The sequence below is a fragment of the Lissotriton vulgaris genome, chromosome 8 (genome assembly GCF_964263255.1).
Source record: "Lissotriton vulgaris chromosome 8, aLisVul1.2, whole genome shotgun sequence".
Classification (NCBI taxonomy): Eukaryota; Metazoa; Chordata; class Amphibia; order Caudata; family Salamandridae; genus Lissotriton; species Lissotriton vulgaris.
In genome coordinates, this window is record NC_141696.1 from 1,295,892,364 (window position 1) to 1,295,916,844 (window position 24,481).

A 24,481-nucleotide genomic window follows, 5' to 3' on the forward strand; every position below is an offset into this window, starting at 1 on the left:
TATTGGCATCTTCGAAGTCGTTTGCTGCACGTTTAATTGTCTCGCTTATAATTTATTGTAGAAAAGTAAAGAGAACATTGCATACTAAAGAAAAGATTGTACCAAAGCCTTATGTAGGAACATACCCATAACCAGTATTTGTAGAGTAGTGACCTGGTGGGCAACCCATGCATTCACAGGACAGAACTCTCTAACCGAAGGATGAATGTTCAAGTGGGCTAATTATTTTTTCATATTTAGATTTGAGGAGAGCAAAGGGAGAGGGCTAGATATTAATCTGAAATTATAACGTTATTCAAGTTTGAAGATAAACTGAATTTCAGCTGCATAAGGCGCAACCTTCTATGATAGTTGGGTGAGAACTCAGCCATAAAGGTGAGGTATGATTTTCTTTGTTTTAGTCTGTGATGACTAATGGCAGCTTTCTTCCATTTTTATTTATTTAAAAATGGACGAGATGAATTTGTGCAGCTTCTCATTGACTAGTTTTTATTTTAAGATTTGTTCTAAAAAGTATTTTAAAAAAAAGACTGGCATCACTGAAATTGGGCGTTTATTAGTATTGTCACCAGAGTAGCTATAATACACTGACGTTCTCTTTTCCCTCCTTGGCTGATTCAGTATGTTTGCAGCCACCCTCCACTAAGTGTAGTGGAAACGCCATGAAATTATTTTTGCCTGTTATTAGTACGTTTCACGAGTAACATTTATATTTTTCGTACATTTTTTAAACAAACAATTGCTTTTCTATCTAGAGCACAGTTGGAGAATGAGAAAAAGAAAAGGGAAATAGCTGAAAAGGAAAAAGAAAGAATAGAACGTGAAAAAGATGAGTTAATTGAACGTCTCAGGCAAATTGAGGAGCAGACATTGAAGGCTCAGAAAGGTAATTTTCAGAACCTATTTCAAATTGCTCTTAAACTTACAAAATCTATTACTTTTCTTAAATAGTCTCTTTAGTCATTTTTTAAAGTTAATTTCCTGTGATTGTACTTCTATTTAGTTTGAATATGTGGAATTCTATACAAGTGGATGTAATGCTCCAGAAAATCGGATGCAATTTTATTTATGAAAGAGCTGGTTATTGGTAACTGAATGGTTTCATAGTGAGGAAATGGGGTGAATGGAATGACACATTGAGAGTACATTGTAAGTATTTGTACCCTGCGCATATTTGCAATGTAAGGAATGGGGCTATTAGTAGTTTGCTCATAATTAAAAAATTATTGGTCAGGAGTGGAAGCTGTGACTAGAAATCAGGTCTCTGGGTTAGCCACTTGGCAGCTAGGCTGCACAAGGTTATCCTTTTTCTGATTTACTGATATAATGAAATGACAGGATAGTTCCAGCAAAGTGACCCATCAAATTCTTAAAGTGTTGAACCTGCAGAAGTGTTTTCTTTCCAGTACATCTGATACATTGATAGCCCCTTTTTCTTCTGGCTCTTATCTCTCATTTATAGTAATATGCCTGGATTAAATGTGCTAAATTAAGCTTTAAATTAAAAACAAAATAGTTTCAGAGAATTTATTTTAGATACTTTCAAGGTTATTATAGTTGAGTTTGCTCTGGTCTAATTTGTTGTATGTGATAGAGCATGGTTATGAAGAAATTATTTTTCCAAGTTTTGGGGGAAAAAACTGTTTATTTCTGAAAAATATAGAGCCTCCAGCAAATAAATAATTTTCACACTAAGCTACATTTTTTTAATTAGTTACTCATAAATTTGCTTTAAAACAAAACAACAATTGATATATCGTTGTCGGGGAATGACTACACATGAAGATATATAAACAAGTGTGGGTAATAATGTTCATATGTAGCCCTTATTGTTTCTGTAAACATACAAAATAAATCCTGTATTTTTACAAGGCAATTTTTATTGCATCTCTGGACATTACACGTGTAACTGTTGCAGTCATTTAAGATTGACATTTACATTAATTTGTTGTACCTCTCGAGAGTTCTAGAATAAATCCCTCTGGAACCTTGTCAGGACCCCTTTTAGAGGGCCATGGGGCACGCAGGGGCAACTGGGCCTAACTGCAGTGGTTGAGGCCTTTTACTCCTAATTTCCTAGGGCCCAGCTTACTATGGATCTTGAGTAAGTGGGCCAGTTCCTCTTCTGCACTTTACTCTCAGGATGTGCAAGGTCTGAGGAGTCTAGTGCTCTTTCAGAGGGGTCAGGGGAGGGAGGTTTGGATACAGATCAGTGAACACAAGTGCACAACTCCAAATGTGTTCCACATCAGCAGCAATAAACAAATGCACTCTTGATACCACAAAAGAGAAGTACTTTATTTCTTGTGCTACCCACACAAAGGAAGAATGACATTCACAATCTGAAAGAGACACGTTAGTGATAGATTCCTTACCTTAGAATATCCCCAGGCGTCAGACTGGATCCGGAAATGTTTGCGTAGCAATACCCCTGCGCGTCGGTAGACATCGTCTGCGGCTCCACGTCCGTCGTCTGCGTCGTTGGCGCCGGAATGACGTCGTCGGAGTACTTAGACGCTGCCCATGCGCGCTGGCTTCAGTTCTTCTTTTTTCCGCGCCAGCTAGCGCAGATCCGGCGAAGCTCTACCCCTAGTCATTTTTTGACTAAACTTTTGATCTTTTTGATCATTCTTTTTCTTTGAGTCTTCGACTTTATCGGTGCCGGTAGGGATGCCCGGGTTCAAACCCTGCTCGAAGTGCGATCGACTGATGTCGGTCACGGACCCCCATCGCCGGTGCCTGAAGTGCCTAGGCCTCGATCACGACCACCGCACCTGCTCCGACTGCCGGGCCCTGACGTCGAAGGCTAGGCGGGAGCGGTCCCGCAAGCGGCTGGAGCTCCGGCAGTCGGCCCCGCGCCATTCCAGGTCCCGGTCCCACGGGAGGTCGAGGGACAGGTCGCGAGGTCGGAGTCATCGCAGCTCCGGGAGTGGATACCGGTCGTCAGGCTCAAAGTCCTCAGGTAAGAGGCATGAGTGGTCGGAGAGACGTCATCGTTCCTCCGACCCACCCCGACGCTCGCACGATGCGGCTGGGGGCTCAGGCGACACCGCCCATGGGGCTCCGCGGGAGTCGCAAGCGTCGACGCCTGCCCCACACCTTCGGGTCCCTGGGCACGGCGCAACGCCAGAGGAGATGGAGCGGTACCTCATAGCCATGAGGTCCCTCCCTCCTCAGTCGGGTTCCGTGGCGCCTTTGGGCCCAACGGTCCCGTCTGGAGGTCCTAGCGGGTCGGTTGCTCCGGGCCCGACGCCGCCGTGTGCTTCGGCCTCGGCGCCGCCGGCAACTGCGGTCCCGGCGTGCAGGACCTCACTGGATCCGCTACCGGATCCGGGTCGTCTCTGGTCGACCTCACCGGCGCTGGACCCACGGGTGTCGCCCCCGGCGCCCGCTGTGGACGCCGACCCCAATGTTCCCTACGGTCCGACTCTGGCGCCGCTTCCGACAGCCTATGGAGATTTTTATTTCCACGAGGAGGCCCCGTCTACTAATCCTGTTTTGCAGGTAACTGGTATCGCTCTGGCGAAAGTGGCAGAAAGACATGTGCACAGATCAATCTCTAATTTCATCGAGGAGAACCATCTGTTGCACAACACTCAATCTGGTTTTCGTGCTAATTATAGCACAGAGACCGCGTTACTTGAAGTCACTGTCGCTATTAGAGAGGTGTCGGATGCTGGAGGAAAGGCCATGTTGGTCATGTTGGACTTGTCGGCGGCGTTCGACACCGTTCCCCATGATACCCTCCTAACACGACTCTGGGAATGCGGTCTCCGGGGGACGGTGTGGAACTGGCTTAAATCCTTCCTAGCCGGACGCCGGCTAACGATCTGGGCGCCCCCACACTCCGCCGTTATGGCACCTCTGGAAGTAGGGGTCCCTCAGGGGTCTATTCTTAGTCCCCTGCTCTTTAACATCTTTCTGGCCCCCCTTGCAGAGGTGGCGGAGTCTTTCGGCGCTCAGATCGTGTCCTACGCCGACGACACCCAGCTCTTGTTCACATATGACAAGAATGAGGTGTTTGACGGGACTCGCATCAGAAGCTGCTTAGAGGCAGTCTTTGGTTGGTTCAGAGAGCACGGCTTAAAATGCAACTCCGACAAGTCGGAGCTGCTTTTCTTTGGCTGCGCCACTGAACCAAATTGGAAAAGCTGGTGGCCGCAGACTTGTTTCCACCTGCAAATGCAAGTGTCAAAGCTAAAAATTTAGGAATCATCGTCGACAATTACTTAGATTTTGGGCCCCAAATATCTTGCCTCTCGGGGAAATGTTTCGGCATCCTTCGGATGCTCAGAAAATTTCTCCCCTTGATCTCAATCAATCATAGAAGGGTCATTGTTCAAGCACTTGTTGGGTCTAGACTAGACTACGCAAATGCCCTTTACCTAGGTCTCCCCAAATACCTTGTGAGGAGACTTCGAGTAGTCCAAAAATTCAGCTGCCCGGGCTATCTACGGGCTCCCCAGACGCGCTAGTGCCTCGGACCTGTTAAAAGAACTGCACTGGCTTCCTATAGCCAAGAGAGTCCTTTTCAAAAGTCTGACGCTGACTTTCAAAGCCCTTCATGACATTGGCCCTAGTTACATCAGGAAACGTCTTTTTTTTTATAAACCTAACAGAGCCTTATGTCCGCCTCTTTGTCTAAAATGGTAGTTCCGACCATTAAACGCGCCAGACAAGGCGGCCGCTCTTTTCACTACTTGGCTCCTCGCGCCTGGAACGAGCTTCCCCTTTCTCTTAGACAGACCTCCAGCCTTATGTCTTTCAGAAAGGCTTTAAAAACTTGGCTCTTCACCAGATAGGGCCCCCGCCTTTCCTTACGGTTTCAGTTATGTTGCCACCCCCGAAGGACTTCTTCGCCAAAGCGCCGGGACACTCCTTTTGGAGTAGCTGTTGCGCTATAGAAGGATGTGTTAACATAACATAACATAACATTTGAGGACCCTCTGGCACTGGAGTGCCAGTCTCAACAGGACTGGACATATGAGCTTGGGGAGGCCAGTGGTCTTGACACATCGCCAGACACTGGATTTAACTCCCCTCCGACTGTGGCTTCGGAGGAGGGGTCTACATATAGTGTAGTGTTGACGAAGGCAGCCAAGGCCTTACACCTTGAGCTCCCCGTCCCGGCCGTGAGGACTAACCTCCTCACTAAGGTCCTCAAACCGCAGTCAAGCTCCAACGAGCCTCTGCTGCCGTTCAATGAGGCCTTATGTGACGTTCTTGTGGGCACTTGGTCCAAGCCCGCCACAGGCCCGCCTGTGGATAGGAACGTGGCCAGACGCTACCGCCCGGCCCTGGGCGACCCATGCTTTTGTCCACCCATCCCACCCCCGAGAGCCTGGTCATCCAGGCCTCCAATTCCCAGACCGCATTCCCGACGGCCCCGCCCGACCAGGAATCCAAGAGATACAAACAGTTCGGGAAGAAGGTGTTCTCGTCTGTTAGCTTAGGGCTGCGGTCTGTGAATACCGCCTGTCTCTTGGGCCGCTACACCCACACTCTGTGGGACACGGTTGCGGAGGTGCTGCCACAATGCCCGGAGGAGGTCCGGGCTAAACTCGCCCAACCCCATGTGGAGGGCCGAGATGCAGCACGTTATTCCATCCGGTGTGGGCTGGCTACAACTGACTCACTGGGCAGGGCAATGGCAACGACGGTGGCGGTTCAACACCACGCCTGGTTGATGTCCGCCAACTTCTCGGCTGATGTCCAGGCCACACTTCTGGACATGCTGTTTGATGGCCGTCGCCTCTTCGGCGACAAGGCAGACCATGTGCTGGAACATTTTAAGGACTCCAGGGCTACGGCCAAGTCTTTGGGCCTCACGGCCCCACGCCAGCAAACGGGTGCCTTTCGCTCCTTTCGTGGCCATGGAAGGGGCGCCCCCACACGTGCTGCCAGCCATGCGCCGCAAAATGTTCAACAGCGCGGTGGCAGTCGTGGAAACCGCCGTGACGGTGGTCGGGGACAACGGCGAGGCCAGTCCACACCACCCTCCACAGCACCCGCCTCAAAACCTTCCGAGTTTTCAGGCCCATGTGACGCCTGTGGGAGGCAGGGTTCGCCATCACCTCTCCCACTGGCGCACTATCACTTCGGACAAGTGGGTGCTGCAGATCGTCTGAAGGGGCTACTCCCTCCCCTTCGAGGCGACCCCTCCATCCATGCCACCGCAATGCCACCGCGTGTCGGGGGATCACTTGGAACTTGGAACTTCTGCAAGAGGAAGTCACGGCCCTCTTGGCCAAGGGGGCCATAGAGCGCGTTCCTGGGCCAGAAGTAGGGTGTGGATGTTACTCCCACTACTTTCTGGTACCCAAGAAGGGCAAAGGGGGCCTACGCCCTATCTTGGACCTGCGGAACGTCAACGGCTTCCTCCGGAAAGAGAAGTTCAAGATGCTGACTTTGGCTCAGGTCCTAGCTGCCCTGGACCCGGAAGACTGGCTGGTAGCGTTGGACTTGCAGAATGCTTATTTCCACATCCCCGTCCTGCCGGCCCCCGGCGTTACCTGCGGTTCACGGTAGGCCAAGAGCACTTTCAGTTTACCGTGCTCCCCTTCGGCCTTACCAGCGCCCCACGGGTGTTCACGAAGGTGATGGCGGTGGTCGCAGCTCATCTGCGCAGGTTAGGCGTGTCAGTCTTCCCCTACCTAGACGACTGGTTGTTGAAGGCGGGCTCGCCCCAGACAGTCGTCAGCCACCTCCAGACTACGGCCGACCTCCTGCATTTGCTGGGGTTCTCCATTAATGGGCCGAAGTCGCACCTGTGTCCCTCTCAGAAGCTCCTCTTCATCGGAGCGGTTCTCGACTCGGCGCAGTTTCGGGTTTACCCTCCCGAACAGCGGGTTCGGGATATACAGGCTCTGATTCCCATCTTTCAGCCGTTATCCCGAGTCTCGGTCAGGTTGACGCTGCGGCTTCTGGGGCTGATGGCCTCCTGCATCCTTCTGGTGCATCACGCCAGGTGGTGGATGCGGCCTCTGCAGTGGGACCTGAAGTTTCAGTGGGCCCAGCATCAGGGCAACCTGTCCGATCAGGTCTTGATCTCGGAGGGCACTGCGAGACAACTGCAGTGGTGGCTCACGGACCGCGACTGGGTCAGTGGCAGCTCCCTCTCCCACCCGGAGCACGTGGTTGTGATGGACGCGTCCCTCCAGGGCTGGGGAGGCCACATGGGAGAGGCGGAGATCAGAGGCCTCTGGTCTCCGGCAGAGTCCCGGCTCCATATCAAACTTTTTGAGCTGCGGGCGATTCGTCTAGCACTGAAGGCATTCCTTCCCTCTGTCCGGGGGAGTGTAGTGCAGGTGTTCACGGACAACACCATCGCCATGTGGTACTGCAACAAACAAGGCGGGGTGGGGTCGTGGACCCTATGCCAGGAGGCTTTGCGCCTCTGGCAGTGGCTGGAACATCAGGGCGTGACCCTGGTGGTTCAACACCTGGCAGGCTCTCTGAATGCCAGGGCAGACTAACTCAGCCGTCGGTGCATGATGGATCACGAATGGCGTCTGAACTCTGACGTGGCGCAAGGCCTCTTTCAGCAATGGGGAGAGCCTTGGTTAGATCTATTCGCCACAGAAGAGAACGCGCAAGGTCATCAGTTCTGCGCGTTGGAATTTCCAAGGCGGCACTCGCTCGGCGACGCCTTTCGTCGCGAGTGGAGTTGCGGTCTATTGTACGCCTTTCCGCCTATACCACTTCTGCCCAGAGTGCTGAAGAAGATCAGGCGCGACCGGGCCCAGGTTATCCTGGTGGCTCCGGACTGGGCACGAAGATACTGGTATTCTGAGCTACTCAGCATGTCAGTCGATCCCCCGATTCGTCTGCCTCTTCGGGAGGACCTTCTGTTGCAGCAGCAGGGGACGGTCCTGCACCCGAACCTGTCCAGTCTCCACCTACAAGCTTGGAGATTGAGCGGCGGCAGTTGAGGCCATTTGACTTGCCTCCCGAAGTCTGTGATATCATTCTGGCAGCCAGGCGTCCCTCCACAAAGTCGGTATACGCCTGCAGGTGGAACAGATTTGTGGCATGGTGCACAGCAAAGGCTGTGGACCCTCTCTCTGCACCCCTTTCTGAAGTTCTACTCTTTCTTCTTTCCCTTGCCCAGCAGGGCTCTGCTCTGGGCACTCTTAAGGGGTACCTTTCTGCTCTTTCTGCCTTCTTACGGCTACCCGATCAGCCTTCCTGAGTCAAGTCCCCCATTGTAAATAGATTTCTGAAGAGCCTCACACACATGCTCCCTCCTGTTCCCTTCGTGATGCCCCAGTGGGACTTGAATCTTGTACTCACTTATCTAATGTGTGCTCCCTTTGAGCCGCTCCATAACTGTCCTCTCCGTCTTCTTACCCTGAAGACTGCTTTCCTGGTTGCCATCACCTCTGCCAGGAGAGTGAGTGAGCTCCAGGCTCTTTCTTCTACTCCACCTTTCCTCTCTGTTCATCCGGACAAGGTGGTGTTGCGTACACGACCTTCCTTTCTGCCCAAGGTTGTCACGGCCTTCCACATCGGGCAGTCCATCACCTTGCCCACCTTTTTTCCGCCTCCGCATCCCTCGAAAGAGGAAGAGAGGCTCTACCGTCTGGACCCAAAACGTGCGCTCTCTTATTACTTGGATCGCACACGCCAGTTCTGGGTGGATGACCAACTCTTTGTTGGTTACGTGGGCGCGAAGAAGGGAAAGGCGGTACACAAGAGGACTATTTCACGGTGGATCATCTTGTGTATTCAAGCATGTTACTCCATGGCCAAAAAGGAGCCCCCTGCTGGATTGCGGGCTCATTCCACTCGTGCCACGGCAACAACAGCTGCCCTGGGCCGAGGAGTCCCCTTACAGGACATTTGCCAGGCAGCTACGTGGGCCTCGCTGCACACGTTCGCAAGACACTACTGCCTGGACAGTCCAGTCCGGAGGGATGGCTTCTTTGGCCCTTCCGTCCTCCAGAACTTTCTGGTGTGATATTGGTTCGCAGACCCACCACCGGGGTTGGTATTGCTGGGGTATCTATTCTAAGGTAAGGAATCTATCACTAACGTGTCTCTTTCAGATGCACAAGTTACTACTTGTGTAACAATATATCTGTAAGAGACATTAGTTAGTGATAGATTCCTTACCGACCCACCCATCTTCCCCGTTCTGCGAACCGATATCTAGGGTTAAGGTCATCCCCTTTCAGGGCCCTAGTTTCATGGCACCAGTGTTGGTTCTATCATGGCTCTGCGTATCTGGCGCGGAAAAGCTGTGTATCAGAACTGACGTCAGTGCGCATGGGCGGCGTCTAAGTACTCAGACGTCATTCCGGCGCTAACGATGCCGACGACAGACGCGCAGCCGCAGACGACGCCTACCGAAGTGCAGGGGTATTGCTACGCAAAAATTTCCGGATCCAGTCTGACGCCTGGGGATATTCTAAGGTAAGGAATCTATCACTAACTAATGACTCATACAGATATATCGTTACACAAGTAGTAACTTGTGCAACAGTTACACAGTCCTCCCTTGAGGTCTGGGCCCTAGTGTCTCTCTGGTGGTTCTCTTCCCCACTTACTCCTTGCATTGAATGAATGAATGAGAAAGTTTATATAGCGCTCAGCTACTCCAAAAGGAGTGTCCCGGCGCCGCAGAATCACGTGACTGACCTAAAGATGGATTAGCTTCCAAAAAGCCATGTTTTCAACAGTTTCTTGAAACTCGTCAAGTCCTGAGAGTCTGAGGGGCACCGGGAGTTTGTTCCATGCCTGTTCCCAAAGTAGGCTGAAGGATTTACCTCCCCTGCGTGCCAAACGCTCCTTAGGGACACATGCATACGCCCCCGAGTTTTGTCTGAGTGCCCTTGTCTGAGTGTACCAGCCAACCCGTATTCTAAGGTAATGAGGCCCCTAACAATGAAGGGCTTAGAAGAACATCACTAATGCCTTAAACTGTATCCTCTCCCTGACAGGAAGCCAGTGGAGGGCTTTGAGATGAGGTGCCATATGGGACCTCGATTTAAGGTGAAGAATGGCCCTGGCTGCTGCGTTTTGCTCCACCTGGAGGCGTTGTAGGAGACACTTCGACAGTCCTAGATAGAGGATGTTCCCTTAGTCCAGTCTCGATGTCGCCGGCGTATGAAATTATCTTTACTCCGTACAACTCCACCAGTGTTGCCAAAGGGGACATATACAAATTAAAAAGCGTTGGACTAAGGCAGGAGCCCTGAGGGTTTCCTACTTGTAGGCATGGCAGGGGGGATGAGAACGGGGTGGTTAGCAATCATGGTCATTCCCTATTCACAAATTTGTACATCCAGGGACGCTGCACTAGAATGTAGAGTCTCAAAACTCCACTACGGCTCTGATTTAAAATTCAATAGTGTTCCAGTGCACATGTGCTTGAATTTGCAGCAAGTTCCCCCCAGGGCAATCTGGCCTGAAACAAGTCTTGCCTCCTCCAGCAGGTAGGAACGTTATAAGTTCTGGGTGGGCCCTGTCCACGGACACTTGCAGCGACTCCACACCACACTCTAAGTGGGAGCAGCCTTTCTCCTTCGTGGTAGCTCTTCTGCAGCGATCAGAGATAGCCTGCAGCTTGTCCTGCTGGTCAAGTGTTAGTTTCCTCCTGATGGAGGGTGGTGGGAAGAGGGTGTGGTTGTCTGCAAAGAACCAGCTCTGCGTCCTGGGCCCCACACTTAGGTGACAGTGCTTCCACAGTCCTTACTTATCCAACAGGGTAGAACAGGTCTCAGACCTTGGTATTTCCAGTGACCCCTTCCGACACATTGGGTCACCGCCGTTTACTGTTCACAGGCTCCAGCCCAATAAACATGTCAAAGTTATCAGTGGTTACGGGACATGGTTTTGGCCCTTGCCTCGCAGCAGTCTTTACCACTGCTGCCCCTCCTGCCATACTGGGTTACTGTCTACTACTGCACAAGGCTTTGGGCCTTACCACAAGACAGTCATTTGCAAGACTATTTTCACAGCAGCCCTCTCCTCGCATATGGGACCCACCAACTCATTCCTGCACATGGGCAACGACCCGATCGGTGCAGCAATCATTTCCTCCCACAAAACGTCCACTTGACAAGGCTCCCCTCAGGACCTCACTCCCTCCATTGCTCTCCTCTTACTTCCAGGACTCACTGGTCTTGGCTAGGAGGCTGGCGCTGGTGCTCCAGGCTCCAGGTCAGGTGGTCTTGAATTCCTTGGGTGATGTCCCGTCACCCAGCGGGGAGCCTAGCAGATCTTGGCCCCCAGTCATAGTCACAGGCAGAAGTCTTTCAGAGATTCCTCTCTTCACACAGCCCTTCTGGCTGCTTGACAGATGACACATTTTGTGGACTCTGTAAGAAAACAGGCTTTTTGCAGGTGCCCCCCTACTTTTGGCCCCATTTGGACTACTAGATCCTGGTTTTCAACTTGAACAGTGCACTGAAGCCTGCTAACCAGGCTCCAGTGTCAGTGTTCTTATCCTAAAACTGGTGTGTGTTAGCAACCCCAATTAGCAAGGACTTTAACCTCCTTATAAGTCACTGGTAGCTGGTACCAGTGTTGGGCAGGGGAGTTAATGGGGTCACCAGGGCATTAAGCACTGGTGTGCTACCCTGAGTGACCGAAGCAAACTAACCAATGCCAATGCAGACTGCAGGAGCAGTCCAAACTGATCGAACTCTACTTTGCCCTCACCATGTGTGGCAGGGTCAAAGCACTATTTTAAATATGTGGCAGTCACTCCTAAGGAAGGCCTTCTGAGCCTAGGAGGCAGGGGGCACTATATTGAAGGTGTGGACATAGAAGGGGAATCTCTCTACCTCCACTCCATGTTTCACTATGCATGCATGGGCCTCCCAAAATGGTACTAAGGGCCCCCCATGTACCATCTAGTCACTCATACACACATTGCATGTATACAGCATACATGCACTGCACAGTATTGCATCTTCCATGTACCACACTTAGGCAGACATACATTCAGCACTTGCATTTAATATGCATGCACTGCACTCTGTGTGTATTGTACAACTCCCAAGTACACATAACTAACACACAGCACACACTTATCCTGCGCACACACTTCACAGCACTACATCCTTCAGGCATCTACCACTCTCTGGCAAATGCACTTCCAGCACTTGCTTATGCCATGCATGCACTACTCAGTACTGCATTGTGCCGGTATGGCACCCCCCCCCCCCCCAAGGCAAACATACACACAGCACAGATCCACCTTCTGAACTGCATAGCCCTTCACGCTATTTTGATGTTGCCATGGGTGGTGAGTTAGGCTCACAGGAGTGGAACGTTTAAGCGCAAGTGAGCCTGTAGACCTCACTCAGTGACATAGGTTAAAATGGACCTATGCACTCCTACTGATCACTACACAGTATGTGGCCACCACCGTGCTCTTGCTGCTTAACTCCTGGCTAAAGAGTAGCCTTTCACCTCTATGGGGGTAGATCGTTGGCCACCCTCTCCCAGTAAAACACGACCGTAATCTGTGAGACAGGCCTATGTCATGGTGCACATGATTGAAGTGTGTTCTCCTATGGCAACAATATAGACCTCAGTACAGTTGGGCGCTCATGGCAGGGGTGTGCATCCATTACCAACTAGAGGCCTTTTCCGTCCCTACAAACCTGATTTTGTTTCAAGAACTACATCTAGAGAGTTTTACAACATTTAAATTAGTTTTTTTCATTGCCTACAATTGAATTATGTTGCACAACAAACCTGAATGGATTTATATAATGAAAATTCACTACATACTGTCTGAATGGTGTACAGATTAAGGGATTAAAATGATTCATACTTGTTGTGCATGTGACCTTCATATATCCGCAGGAATACCATTGGTGCTACCTTTTTTTCCTTTTATTTCCAGACTGAGGAAAGAAATTAATTTGGAACCTGTGGGAACGTTTGGGTACATGTGTAGGAAACTCAATTTTTGTCCTCTCTCCTTTTTGTCCCTTTTTAACTGCTAGAGGCTGATTTTCGTCTCTGACAGTGCACTGAAGTCTGCTAACCATACCTCCGTGCCAGTGCTCCTTCCTTAAAACAAAGTGATGGCTGAATGCTTCACAATTGGCCAGGCACTTTAGCACCCCTGTAAGTCCCTAGTAAATGGTATCCCAGGTACCTAGGTCATGGGTACTAAACAGGGTACTTGAGGCTGCAGCATATATATGCCACCCTAAGGGACCCACACACACATTTTACACAGACTTCCCTTGCAACCTGTGTGACATGGTGCAAATTATGTTTGAAAAGATGACATGGCACACTCCATGCCATACCAAAAACACTGCATGGGTTATATGTGTGTCACACCTACCGCAGGCCTTGGAGCCCTAAGACCGGGTGCATTATACTACATGTGAGCACATATCTGCATGAGCAGATATGCCTCTATAATGTCTACTTCCATTGCTGGATAGTCAAGTGAGCAGGGAAGCTATCTAAAGGTATGCACTGGGCACTGGTCAAAACGAGTTTTCCAGCTACATAATGGCTTCACTGAAGCCTATGGTGTTTGGTATCAAACACCTCGTATTAATTAACCCACTCTGGATTGATTTAAGTGATGGGTTTATTAATATATGCACCCAGAGGGTACCTTATGAGGACTAGTGGTTTCAGGGGGTACCTCTGTGTGCTATCTTGACTGGTCACATCCAGCCTGCCACCACAGACTAGTTTCTCACCCCCTAGATAGTGGGAGCCCCACTATGCGGTCTGAAACAATCCCTGCTCTGGCAGGACGTGTTTACACCTTCTCCAGCAGGATGGTTAGTAAATAAGCATAAAAAGGCAGGAGCTTTAAAGAGCCCACAGCCTTTGATATGCAAGCCTGGCTTCCCCAAGACATGAGGGAGATGCTGCCCCCTGCACTGAGGACCATTTGGCAGCAGGACATGCAGGAAATATGCAAGGAGGCGTGTTGCACCTCTGGCTAGTCACACCCCTAAGGTGGACAGGCTGAAGTGAACACATAATAGAGTATTCCACCATCTTGCATGTGGTAGAATTAGGAATTCTGGAACAGGGTGATGCCCACTCCCCACCAAAAGTGGTCATCCAGGCGGTGTAGTAACCCCAGGGGTAAGTTGCCCATTGGTTACTACCCTTCGCTCTTCCTAATGCCCCTAAATTGAGTATTTAAGTGGTCCCCTGACACCAGGAAATTAGATTAGATGATTGGGAGCCGAGGAAGAAAGAAGGACCAAAGAGAGCGTGAACTGAATACCTTCACCAAAGTTTGATGCCAACCCTGCAAGGCTGCTTGCACTTCCACTATAGCTGGGACCGACCTCGCCAAGAGCTGGAAATACTCCCCCCAAACCCTTGGAGGACTGCTCAGCACCTCAACCACTGGGAAAGATCTCCCTTGGAGTAGAGGAGCTGCTCCCCTGCATCTGCATCTGCAGGCACCGCAAAGCATCTGCCAGTTCACCTTGTTGCTACCTATCAGGCTCACCGAAGGAGCAGCGTGACAGGAGAATGGTCTTCGTGATCCAGAAGGTCATATCAGTGTCCTTGCGAAATTTGTAGACACCAGGACCCCCCAATAGCCACCCAGCACCAATACCCTGGGCACACGAGCAGTTGCAGCAACTAAGGCTTGTTGGTGGTCCAGTTCGGATTCCAACAGAATAAAGCAAGCCCTATTGTCGAGGGACGTCAGGATCCACCAGACCAGCACCAAGAGTGTCCCTGCTGCCCGGTTTCCCCTCTTCACCAGGTCCCCAAGACCCAGAGTGAGCCACTGAGTGACCGCAACCTGATACCTCAAAGCATGCATGCACCCACGCACCGCAGCCAGAGTCTAAGGGAGGCGATGGTGCCAACATGGTCCTGAGACCCTCAGGAGTGGAGATCACCATTTGGTTTAGCCAGACTGGTTCCCCAGTCGCCGCCTGCAGCCTCGTTCTTCAGGGACTGAGAAGCTCAGAAGTCTTCAACAGTGTGGCCCCCGCCGGACAAAGCCCCACTGCACACGAGCGCCCCCAGCCCGAGTTAAAGTGGACAGATGGTGTCCATGTGCCCAAGACCTGAGCCCCCCTGTGGGTTAAACCCAGACCAGCCCTCAAGTCCCCGCTTGCAGCCTCTTGTTAACAGGACGTCTCCCATTGACTTTAGCGGGTCACCTGATGCAGAAAAGCACCACTGCAACCGGATGTCCCAGAACCGACCGAGGTGACCTGTTGGTGCTGCCTTGGACCTTGCCACATACTCACCGTAAGTCCAGAAGAACAGTCCTATATGTCGTTGACACTGGACCTTATGCAGTATGTTATCCACTATAGAATAACATTGCCGCTTTAAAGATACAAATACAGTGCATTTTCCATTATTTGAAAAATCACTATCTCAAAGTACTATGATTTTGGGATCTAAATAAATTTAAAATCTGTGTTATTTTTATAAATTGGTGTCCGGTTTCTTTAAGTGTGTCTCACTTACTGACTGTGTGTGAAACAAATGCTTCACCTAATCCTCTGATAAGTCTAAACTGCTCGCCACCACTACCTCAAAAGAACATTTGGGATTATTATTTTAACCCCTGTTAAGTTACTAGGTTTCGCCTGGACTCTCTGCTCAGTCTACCTCATTTTGGTGTACTATATGGAGAGCCAGCTTCCTACAACATGTGGTTAATAACTAAACTGAATTTGTCATTTCTGTCTTCTGCTTTGACTACCATGGACTCTCTAGAATGTAGCAGATTGCAGACCCAGAGTATGTTTCTCAAACATGATAGGTATTTTTCTCATTTATTGAAAGTGTTAGTTCAAGTGTTTAGGTCATTTTCCTCTTGGGTTAAGGCTTATGAAACCTTCAGAGCTATGCAATTCTTGGAGCTTAACGTGTATAATAAAAAACTACTCACTTCCTGGAAACACACTAAGCACCAGAGGAGGTCCATGTATAGGGATCCAAGTGTCAAAAGAATGTTTGCACATCCTACCCTTTTGTGTAACTGCGCGTTTTCAATATTTGTACGCCCCTCATACCTGCCTCTTTGCTGATATTATCAGTCCTCTGTTTGAAATGGGACACCAATTCAGTCAGCGCACATGTAAAAGCAGCTTTCTTCATTCTGCTAGACTTGGATTGTAAAGAAAGGCAATACCTTCCCTTTGGCATTGCAGTGGGTTGCCATCCTCTGCCTAGTAACATTCCACAACACATTTCTGTGTACGCTTAGGCAGGTGAGCCTCGTACACCAATTCACATTGCTAATAGGGGTCTTCCTGGATTAGGAACCTTCTCAGTCTGTTTGATTGTAGCGAAGGGAGAGAAATGAACAGGTCTTTTTTCATGGTTGCCTTTCTTTCTCCCTATTTATACATTATTTCCTCCTTAAGTTTCACTTAATTCCCCCAGCCTCTTTCTTTCATGGTACCCAGAAAAAGGCAACATGTAAGAAACATAAATATGATTGGCAAGAGATTGACTTTTTAAGTAGGTGTATCGATGCAGTGAAGGTATTTGACCACGTACGTTGGCCACATCTCCAAGTGGTCCTGGTCCGTATGTGTCCACGGTTTTGTCAATGGATTCGGTGCTGCTATACATCCCCTAGGGCCAGGGTACGGGTTAATAGAATACTATCCCCGCCCTTTCTGATCGCCAATGGTGCCAGACTGGATTGCCCCCTAACCCCTCTACTCTTTGCTGTATACATGGAGCCCTCTGCAGAGCGGGTTCGCAGACACCCACAGATTGCAGGCGTTCAAATGGGGCCTAAAGAACATAACATTATGCTATATGCAGACAACATCCTGCGGACCCTGTCTGACCCTGTACCCTTATCTCAGTCCCCCTCCCCACCCCCTAGTATTTTTGCCTGCGGTGATGGAGGAGTTAGAAGCATTTGGGAAAGACTCCGGTTTCAAAACTAATCTGCAGAAGTTTTTCAATCTCAATTTGACTATTTCTGATGCAGCCCATATCCAAATTGCATCTAAGTTTCCGTTCAAATGGGAAGATCAAGGTATACGTTATTTAGCCTACACGTACTTTCGACCCTCGAACATACAGCCGCCTGCTACTATGGTGGCTTTCTTGCGGACATGTGGTCAGACCTTTCCAAATAGAGGAACTATGGCCTCTCCTTGTTGGGTCGCCTAGCCGCAGTCAAGATGACACTTTTACCCAAAACCCTCTACATAATTCACACACTGCCACTTCAGCGCCCCCACCATTCCCCCCACCCCCAGTACGGACGCTGGACATGCTGCAGTCCCTCATATAGGACTTTATCCGGGAAAACAAAAGAGCATGGATGGTTAAATCCCGGGCATATTTCCCACAGTCAGAGGGTGGGCTGGGGGTCCCTGATTTGAAAAATGTCTGCCAGGCTGCGCATCTGAGGTACATGGTATAGTGGTCCCGGAGTAGCACTGAAAAACACTGGTGCTTTATTGACCAAGCAGTGGCAGGCATTTTGATTTGGAATGCGCCCTTGTTCCCAAAGCTGGAGCTATTTAAATGTAACTGTACATACTTGTCCCCTACCCTTAATGTGTTTCCTTGACTAATGTGATCTCATGTAAAGCACTCTGATACCCTAACGGGTCAAGTTCGTGCTGTATAAAACAATAAACAACAACAACTAGGACAAGGTCTGTCCATCCCTCTTTTGCCACAGACTCCAATATTAGGAAACCCGTATTTTCCTCCGACGCAAAGTGGGTCCGCCTTTGCAGCTTGGCAAGGGGCTAATTGTAAAGTGTGAGTGATAGGTTTGAAGTGAATGGCCTCATGGATTTTCCACAGATCCAATCGCCGTTTTGGAATCCCATCCACAGCTTACTGGCAATACATCACCCTCTGCCACTGGCTGACAACTCTGGCTCTGTCCTCATGCTGGCCTGGCTCTACGCACAGACTGATTCTATCTGACATCTATACCTTTCTCATCAACCAATGGAAGCCAATAAAAGCTGTCGCGCTGTGTAGATGGGAGACGGAGTGGGATGCGCACCTTACAGAGAAGGATTGGAGCGACATTCCCCATCGAGCTTGGACCTCTGCCCTGAACACCTTCAGCAAAGAAATGTTCCTGAAGATTGTGCTCTACTGGTACTTAACCCCGGCTAGGGTTGCTCAGTGGAATATGAATAAAGATAGCTGATGCTGGCAGCCCTGCAGTCAGATAGGTGCACTCACGCACATACTATGGCATTGCTCCAGACTTACCTCCTTTTCGGATGGGGTACTAGGAGCAATAAAGACCATGTTTGGCACCGATATCCCTAAATTCCCCAGCTATATTCTTCTGGGACTCCCCAACCCCTTGACTTATCCCCTGAAGTCATGTAAAGGGCGCGCAATTACACAAGCTCTGGGAGCCGCAAAACAGGCCATTCTCTCCAAATGGGGAACTGACCTCATTCCCGAACACCAAGATTGGTTACATAAACTTTGGGAGGTTCTCAGATTGGAGAAACTAATGGCAGTGGCAACACACAACCTTCCCCTGTTGACAAGACGTGGGAGCCCTGTATTGGGTACCTCTTAGAGGAGTTTCAAAAATCAACATGTTCGCTATACTTGCAGATCCTTAGATTGACCCAACCAAAGCAACTTTTTTCCACAGATCCCCCTGGGGGGAGGGGGTCAGTCATTTTTGTATATCTGTTGGTAGAAGCAGCATTCCGCAGGGTACCATATCCCCTCCCCCACTTCCTTTTTCCATGCTGATTCCGTGTCTCCCCCTTTCCTTTTCTCAATTGTTTGAAATGTTCTATTCCTGTCTAGCTCAGATTCTTGAAATCGTTTACATCTCCACCGGCCATTGGGTGTAGGTGGGCAGTTATTGTTCTCCTTTGATTTTATTGATATCAATAAAAATATCTTAAACCTAAAGACATATGTATAGTTACAAACATTCCATGGTTAAAAACCATTTTACTTAAAATCTATAATTCTGCTTTCCATCAAATATCTCAGAGTCTTAAAGAACTGCGTTTGACTGCTCGCACAAACCCATCCATGATAAGGCGGAAACTTGCATAGTTGCATACAAAGACTGTCTTCTCTTTAGTGATCCCTTTGAGAACATAGATCCATAAAAAGATTGCTAGTCTTCCAGGTCCTTTGGAACTTCTTGATGACTGGCCCACCTTGTTGACACATTAAAAAGATTAAGTCAAGGATTTTCATTCCTTTTCTGTTGCAAAATTTTGAAATGGAGTCTTTTTAATGCTTGTGTTATACTTGGGAAATGAGTAAGTCTTTAGTACAGAGAAAGGTACTCCTAGTGGCAATGCAGTGGTCGAAATTTCTTTTAAGAGGGTATGGTTTAACATCGTTGGTAACTTCCACAATATCCAGGAGCAACTGTGTTTGTGGTCATTGACCACACAAAACAGTTTCAAAAAGAAGCTCTATTGAGAACTGCCTTTGGGTGCCACATCGTATTCCTTCCCACTTTGGTGAAGGAAGGTTGTGAACGGAACCTTAAATTTCCCCTGCAGGCGGTGGTAAATTGGGTATTAGGCTGAAAATTGTTGTCCATGCGCAAAGAATATCCTTAAGGAGATGCAGGAGCTGCTGAAGGAATATTCAATAAGACTGCTATAAATATTAAACTCATAGTTGAAGAACAAAACTTAATCTCCTAATGAAACAAATAAATGGCATTCAGATAATAGACCTGTGAATCTAAAACTGACTAGCACCACAAAAGTTAGGAAGTTGTGATAATAAATCCTTTCATCCTTGGACATCACAGGGGATAAATGGCCCTGGCTCTTCACTGTTTTCAAAAAATAATTGAAGTCCAGTATTTGGTTAACCTGACTACCTTTGAATCCCATTGGCAGGATTGCATGAACCCTACCACTGCAGAGTGGAAATCACTATCCTACAAGTAGGAGAAAAGAACAGGGAGTACATGTTGAAGTGCTGAAGTATTTCACAGCACTTGTGAATTTACCATGGCGCTGGAAGTTTACTTTGACCCCTGGATCTAAAGAAAAATGCTTTTGGGATTCCAGTGGTCTGTAGCATGGCAAAAACATATCTTTCTGTAGTAGGGGATCTTTGTGTATAGTCATAATCTAGTGAATAGTCCCGCCCATGTGCGTGGACCCCTGCAATCAAAAATAATCTCTTAAGTTGTCAAATCATGCAGAACTGCAAAGGCACTTAAGAGAGAATTTAAAGACAAATAATGCAGCCTATATCCACAGGCTACACTGTCCAGTACTTCAACTAGAAATTTCACCAAACCAAACCACACACAACACAGACTGCCCAGTTTCTTCCATAGAGAAACTTGCCTCTACCAGTAAAAGACTCTGGAATGATAGAGAGAAAGGCATGGACAGACAAGCTCCATAGGCTGCCATTATGTGGCTTAAATAGGATACTCTGCCTTTAAGAGAACTTTCCAGAACTTCTCCCAGTATCCCAGATTGCACAGCAGGTCCCTCTTACTTTCAGTTCTTTTTTCCGGCTCCTGCTAACAGGACCCTGGCATTGAGCTCTCCCTTTTTTCAAGGGTTTATTGGATTTTTGTTCACTTTTTTGATAAGTGTTTGCAGTATATATTCCTTGGTGCTTCTCTTCTCTCCTGTGTGTTTGTTCAGGCTTTTTAGGGCTCTAAAATGCCTGCTCTTTTCGACAAATGCCCAGCATGTGGAAGGAAGAAGGTCAAGAGTGATCCACACGACGTCTGCATTGTCTGTCTCCCTGAAGCACATGTCCCTGAAGACTGTGACATCTGCCAGCAACTTTCAGCAAGGACCCTGAGGGACAGGCTGAAGATTAGGCTTCAAGGCCTTGAAGAGAGACGGCTGCAGGTGGGTCTGGGCAGGCTGGGAAGGTTCCCTCTGCCTCTGCTGAGGCCTCTGGGGGGCTCCCCAGAGGCAGGAAGACCAGCAAACGGACCCGGTCTCCGTCAGCGTCGATTGCATCGACGACGACGACGAGAGGGATGACAACGATGTGTTCCCCATCTCCCCGGGGCTCCGGGTCGAGACGGCGTGATGATTCGACGTCGAAGGGCCTGGATAGGCCGCCGTCGAGACCACCGTCGACGGCATCATAGTCGTCGACGTCCGCGTCGAGCTATTGACCTCGAAGAAAGAGCGACAGGCGTCGGCGCTCGCCGTCGAGGCAACACCGCCGGTCGCCGTCGAAGACGATCCGCGTCGAGGGGATCCTAGACGTCGAGGACCTCGAGAAAGCGGTCGGCGTCAAGGAGTCGACGCTCGTTGTCGAAAATGGAACGGTCGACGTCGCGGAGGCGGCGTTGCGGAGGCGACATTCGCCGCCTGAAAAACGACGCTCAGCGTCGAAGGAAGAGATCGGCGTCTAGGAGTCATTCTAACTCTCCTAAACGGCGCAGAAGGAGTTCTGGCGCCAGAAGTCATGCTGGATCTAGTGGAGGGCGCCGGAAAAGGCGTTCGCCTGCTGGAGGGGCTGGGTCGCAGTCCCCTCCCCCGAAGAAGTCACCGGGCTCGGTGTACTCTGTGGTATATACACCACCTTGGCCAAAGTCGCCCCCTCCTCCTGTACCTGGAGGAGGGGGGAGTGGAGAAGTGTGGCTCAGTGGTTAGAGGCGGCAGACCCGGAAGCTGGGATCGACCGTGGACCAGGGTTCGATTCCCCGCCTCAGCGGGTCTCGGGCTCAAAATTCCACGGCCTCGACAATTCTCGCTCCGGTGCCTACTCGACTCACGGGGTCTCTCTCTGCAACTCTGGGGAATAGTTTGCTTAATCTCCACGACGGCCCCTCGCGGCGGGATGTCTGGCTTTCACCCTGTGGACACCCTGCCGGGGCCTCTCACAGGGGAATACCAGGACGGGTTTCCTAAGCAAGCGCCAGGATGCCCTTTGGGTGACAGGTTGCGCTATATAAATACACCTACATTTACATTTACATTTATCTAAGGAGGATCCTCCCATCAACCCTTCGCTACCACCACTTCCTCCCTCAGGACAACCACCACCACCGCTTCCCCCGCATGGGCCTGCCCCCGGTCGGAGATACCTCCTGTTCCTCCGCCAAGGTCGGCGTCACTACCTCCACTTCCTACACCACCTAAGGGGACTCCTAAACCAAGGCCCCAGGATAGGCCACGGAAGACACCCCCACGGAAGCCTGCGGAGCACCCACGGACCGGGAGGTATCTATCTCGCTCCCGGAGGAGGGAGCGATCGCGCAACAGGTCGTCCACGCGGTCGAGATGCCGCCATAGGAGGCGCACATCTCGCTCTCGCACGAGGTCCTCAAGGACCAGGGAGTACTCTCCGACTTAGTCGGGATCGCCGGACACAAGGGTGTCGCCGGTTGATGACCTGGTGGCGTTCCATGATGTCCTGTTGAGAGGCGCTGCTTAATTGGGCATATCCTTGACGGTGCCCACGGCTAAGACATCAGTCATTTTCGAGACACTGCACCAGAAACACCTGTCTCGTCCACTACTACCTCTGGTGCCGGGCCTGGAGGAACCGGCCATGGACCTTTTCTTCACCCCTGCGGTGAATAAGGCGGCCCCATCGTGATTGCAGAAAAAATACCGGGCTCCCAATTCGGACCCGGCTTTTCTAAGGGTGGAACCTCCTCCGGATTCTGTGATTGTGACGGCGGCCCGCAAACAGCATGCCACCACCCCGTCATCCACGGTCCCCCCTGACAGTCTAGATGGATGGATTCAGCTGGAAGGAAAGTATGTAGGACATCGGCGACCTCTATGAAGGCTGCGAGTGCCACGGTTTTGTTGGGACGCTACGACCGCGCCCTCTGGGACTCCCTCCAGCAGTTTGCGGAACACTTACTTCGCGAGAAGCGGGAAGACTTCCAGGAAGTGCTAAACGAAGGGATGCTGATAGCGAATCAAATTATCAGCGCTGCAGCAGACTCATCCCTCTTAGCGGCACATGGCTTTTGCCATGGGATTAACCAGCGACGTCACGCCTGGCTCCGCCTTACGTCACTGAAACCAGATGCACAGCAAAGGGTAGCCAACCTTCCATTCTGTGGCGAAACCCTGTTTGGGAAACATGCGGATGACGAAATGGCCCGCATGAAGGCGGAGGGCGAAACACTCACGGCTGTGGGTCTAGAGAAGCCCAAAGAAGCGAAGAAATCGTACCGCCCATTCCAACGGCGGTTCGGTGGGCAGGGCAGAGGACGTGGCCAAGCTTCGGGGCAGTCGCAGCAACAACAGTTCCGTAAGCCGTTCCAGAAACGCCCGAAGGGCAGAGGAGGCCAACAGTCTGCACCAGCGACCAAAGGCCCGGCCGGGTCTAGGCCCTGAGCACTTACTTCCCCCGGATCTGTTACCCACTCCGGTAGGGGGAAGCATTAAATTTTTCCTGGCAGAGTGGAGAAAAATTACTCGGGACAAGTGGGCGCTGAATATTGTTTGCAATGGATACAGTCTTCGGTTCAACAGCCCGCCTCCAGAAATTCCACCGGTCAGCTCGCAGTTTCAGCTGCGCGAGCTCCAGAGGGAGGCAGATATCCTGTTAAGGAAAAGGGCGATAGAAGACGTACCTCTGTCTCAGAGAGGAAGAGGTCTGTACTCCCGGTTCTTTCTGGTTCGCAAGAAGGACAAGAACGAGTTCAGGCCCATTCTGGACTTGCGACAGGCAAACAGATGGATTCGCAGGGAAAAGTTTTGCATGCTGTCGTTGCATCAGATTTAGCCTCAGTTGCAACAGGGAGACTGGCTATGTGCTATAGACCTACAGGATGCGTACTTCCATGTGCCCATTGCACGCAAACACAGGAAGTTCCTGCGGTTCCAAGTCGGCGCCAATCACTATCTATACACAGTACTCCCATTCGGACTAAAGTCTGCGCCGAGAACATTCTTGAAGTGCATGGCGGTGGTAGAAGCACACCTGAGGAAGAACAAGGTGTTAGTCTACCCGTACCTGGACGATAGGTTGATCAAGGCATCCTCCTTCTCGGAAGCTCGAGCACACTTCCAGAAGACGTGCGTTCTCTTGAACAAGCTGGGGTTGCACATCAACATGTCCAAGTCTGTCCCGACTCCGGTCCAATGCATACAGTACTTGGGAGCCTCCATCAATACGCTGTCAGCAAGCGTGTCTCTTTCGGAAGAGCGACGATTATCTCTCCTTCGGAAGGCTCAGGCTCTTATGACCGCTCCATCTACAACAGTGAGGACAGGGTCTTCTCTACTGGGATCGATGGCCTCTTGTATCTTCCTGACGCCACACGCACGGCTGCACGTGAGACCGCTGCAGGAGTGCTTGGAGGACCAGTGGGATCAGAGGAAAGGATCTTGGGACGACAAGATACGACTGTCTCTGCATGCGCTTCAGTCACTGAAGTGGTGGTGTTCAGTGGAGAATCTCCTCAGAGGGGTTCCCTTCCACAAGGACATTCCCACGCAGACTCGTCGTGACGGATGCTTCTCTCCATGGGTGGGGAGCGCACTCCGGAAACTACAGATTCAAGGAACGTGGTCCCCGATGGAGGCCACGTATCACTTCAATTTCCTGGAACCCAGAG

The 24,481-nt window shown here is 50.3% G+C and overlaps 1 protein-coding gene across 2 annotated transcripts in view; it reads left to right on the forward strand.

The window, feature by feature from the left end:
* The window catches only part of RDX (radixin), a 441,143-nt gene that overhangs the window by 307,673 nt on the left and 108,989 nt on the right, over window positions 1-24,481 (forward strand). For both annotated transcript variants that reach the window (XM_086935225.1, XM_086935226.1), the window contains exon 10: window positions 756-886. In XM_086935225.1, the coding sequence (XP_086791351.1) occupies window positions 756-886 (131 nt within the window). The remainder of the gene's footprint in view (window positions 1-755; window positions 887-24,481) is intronic.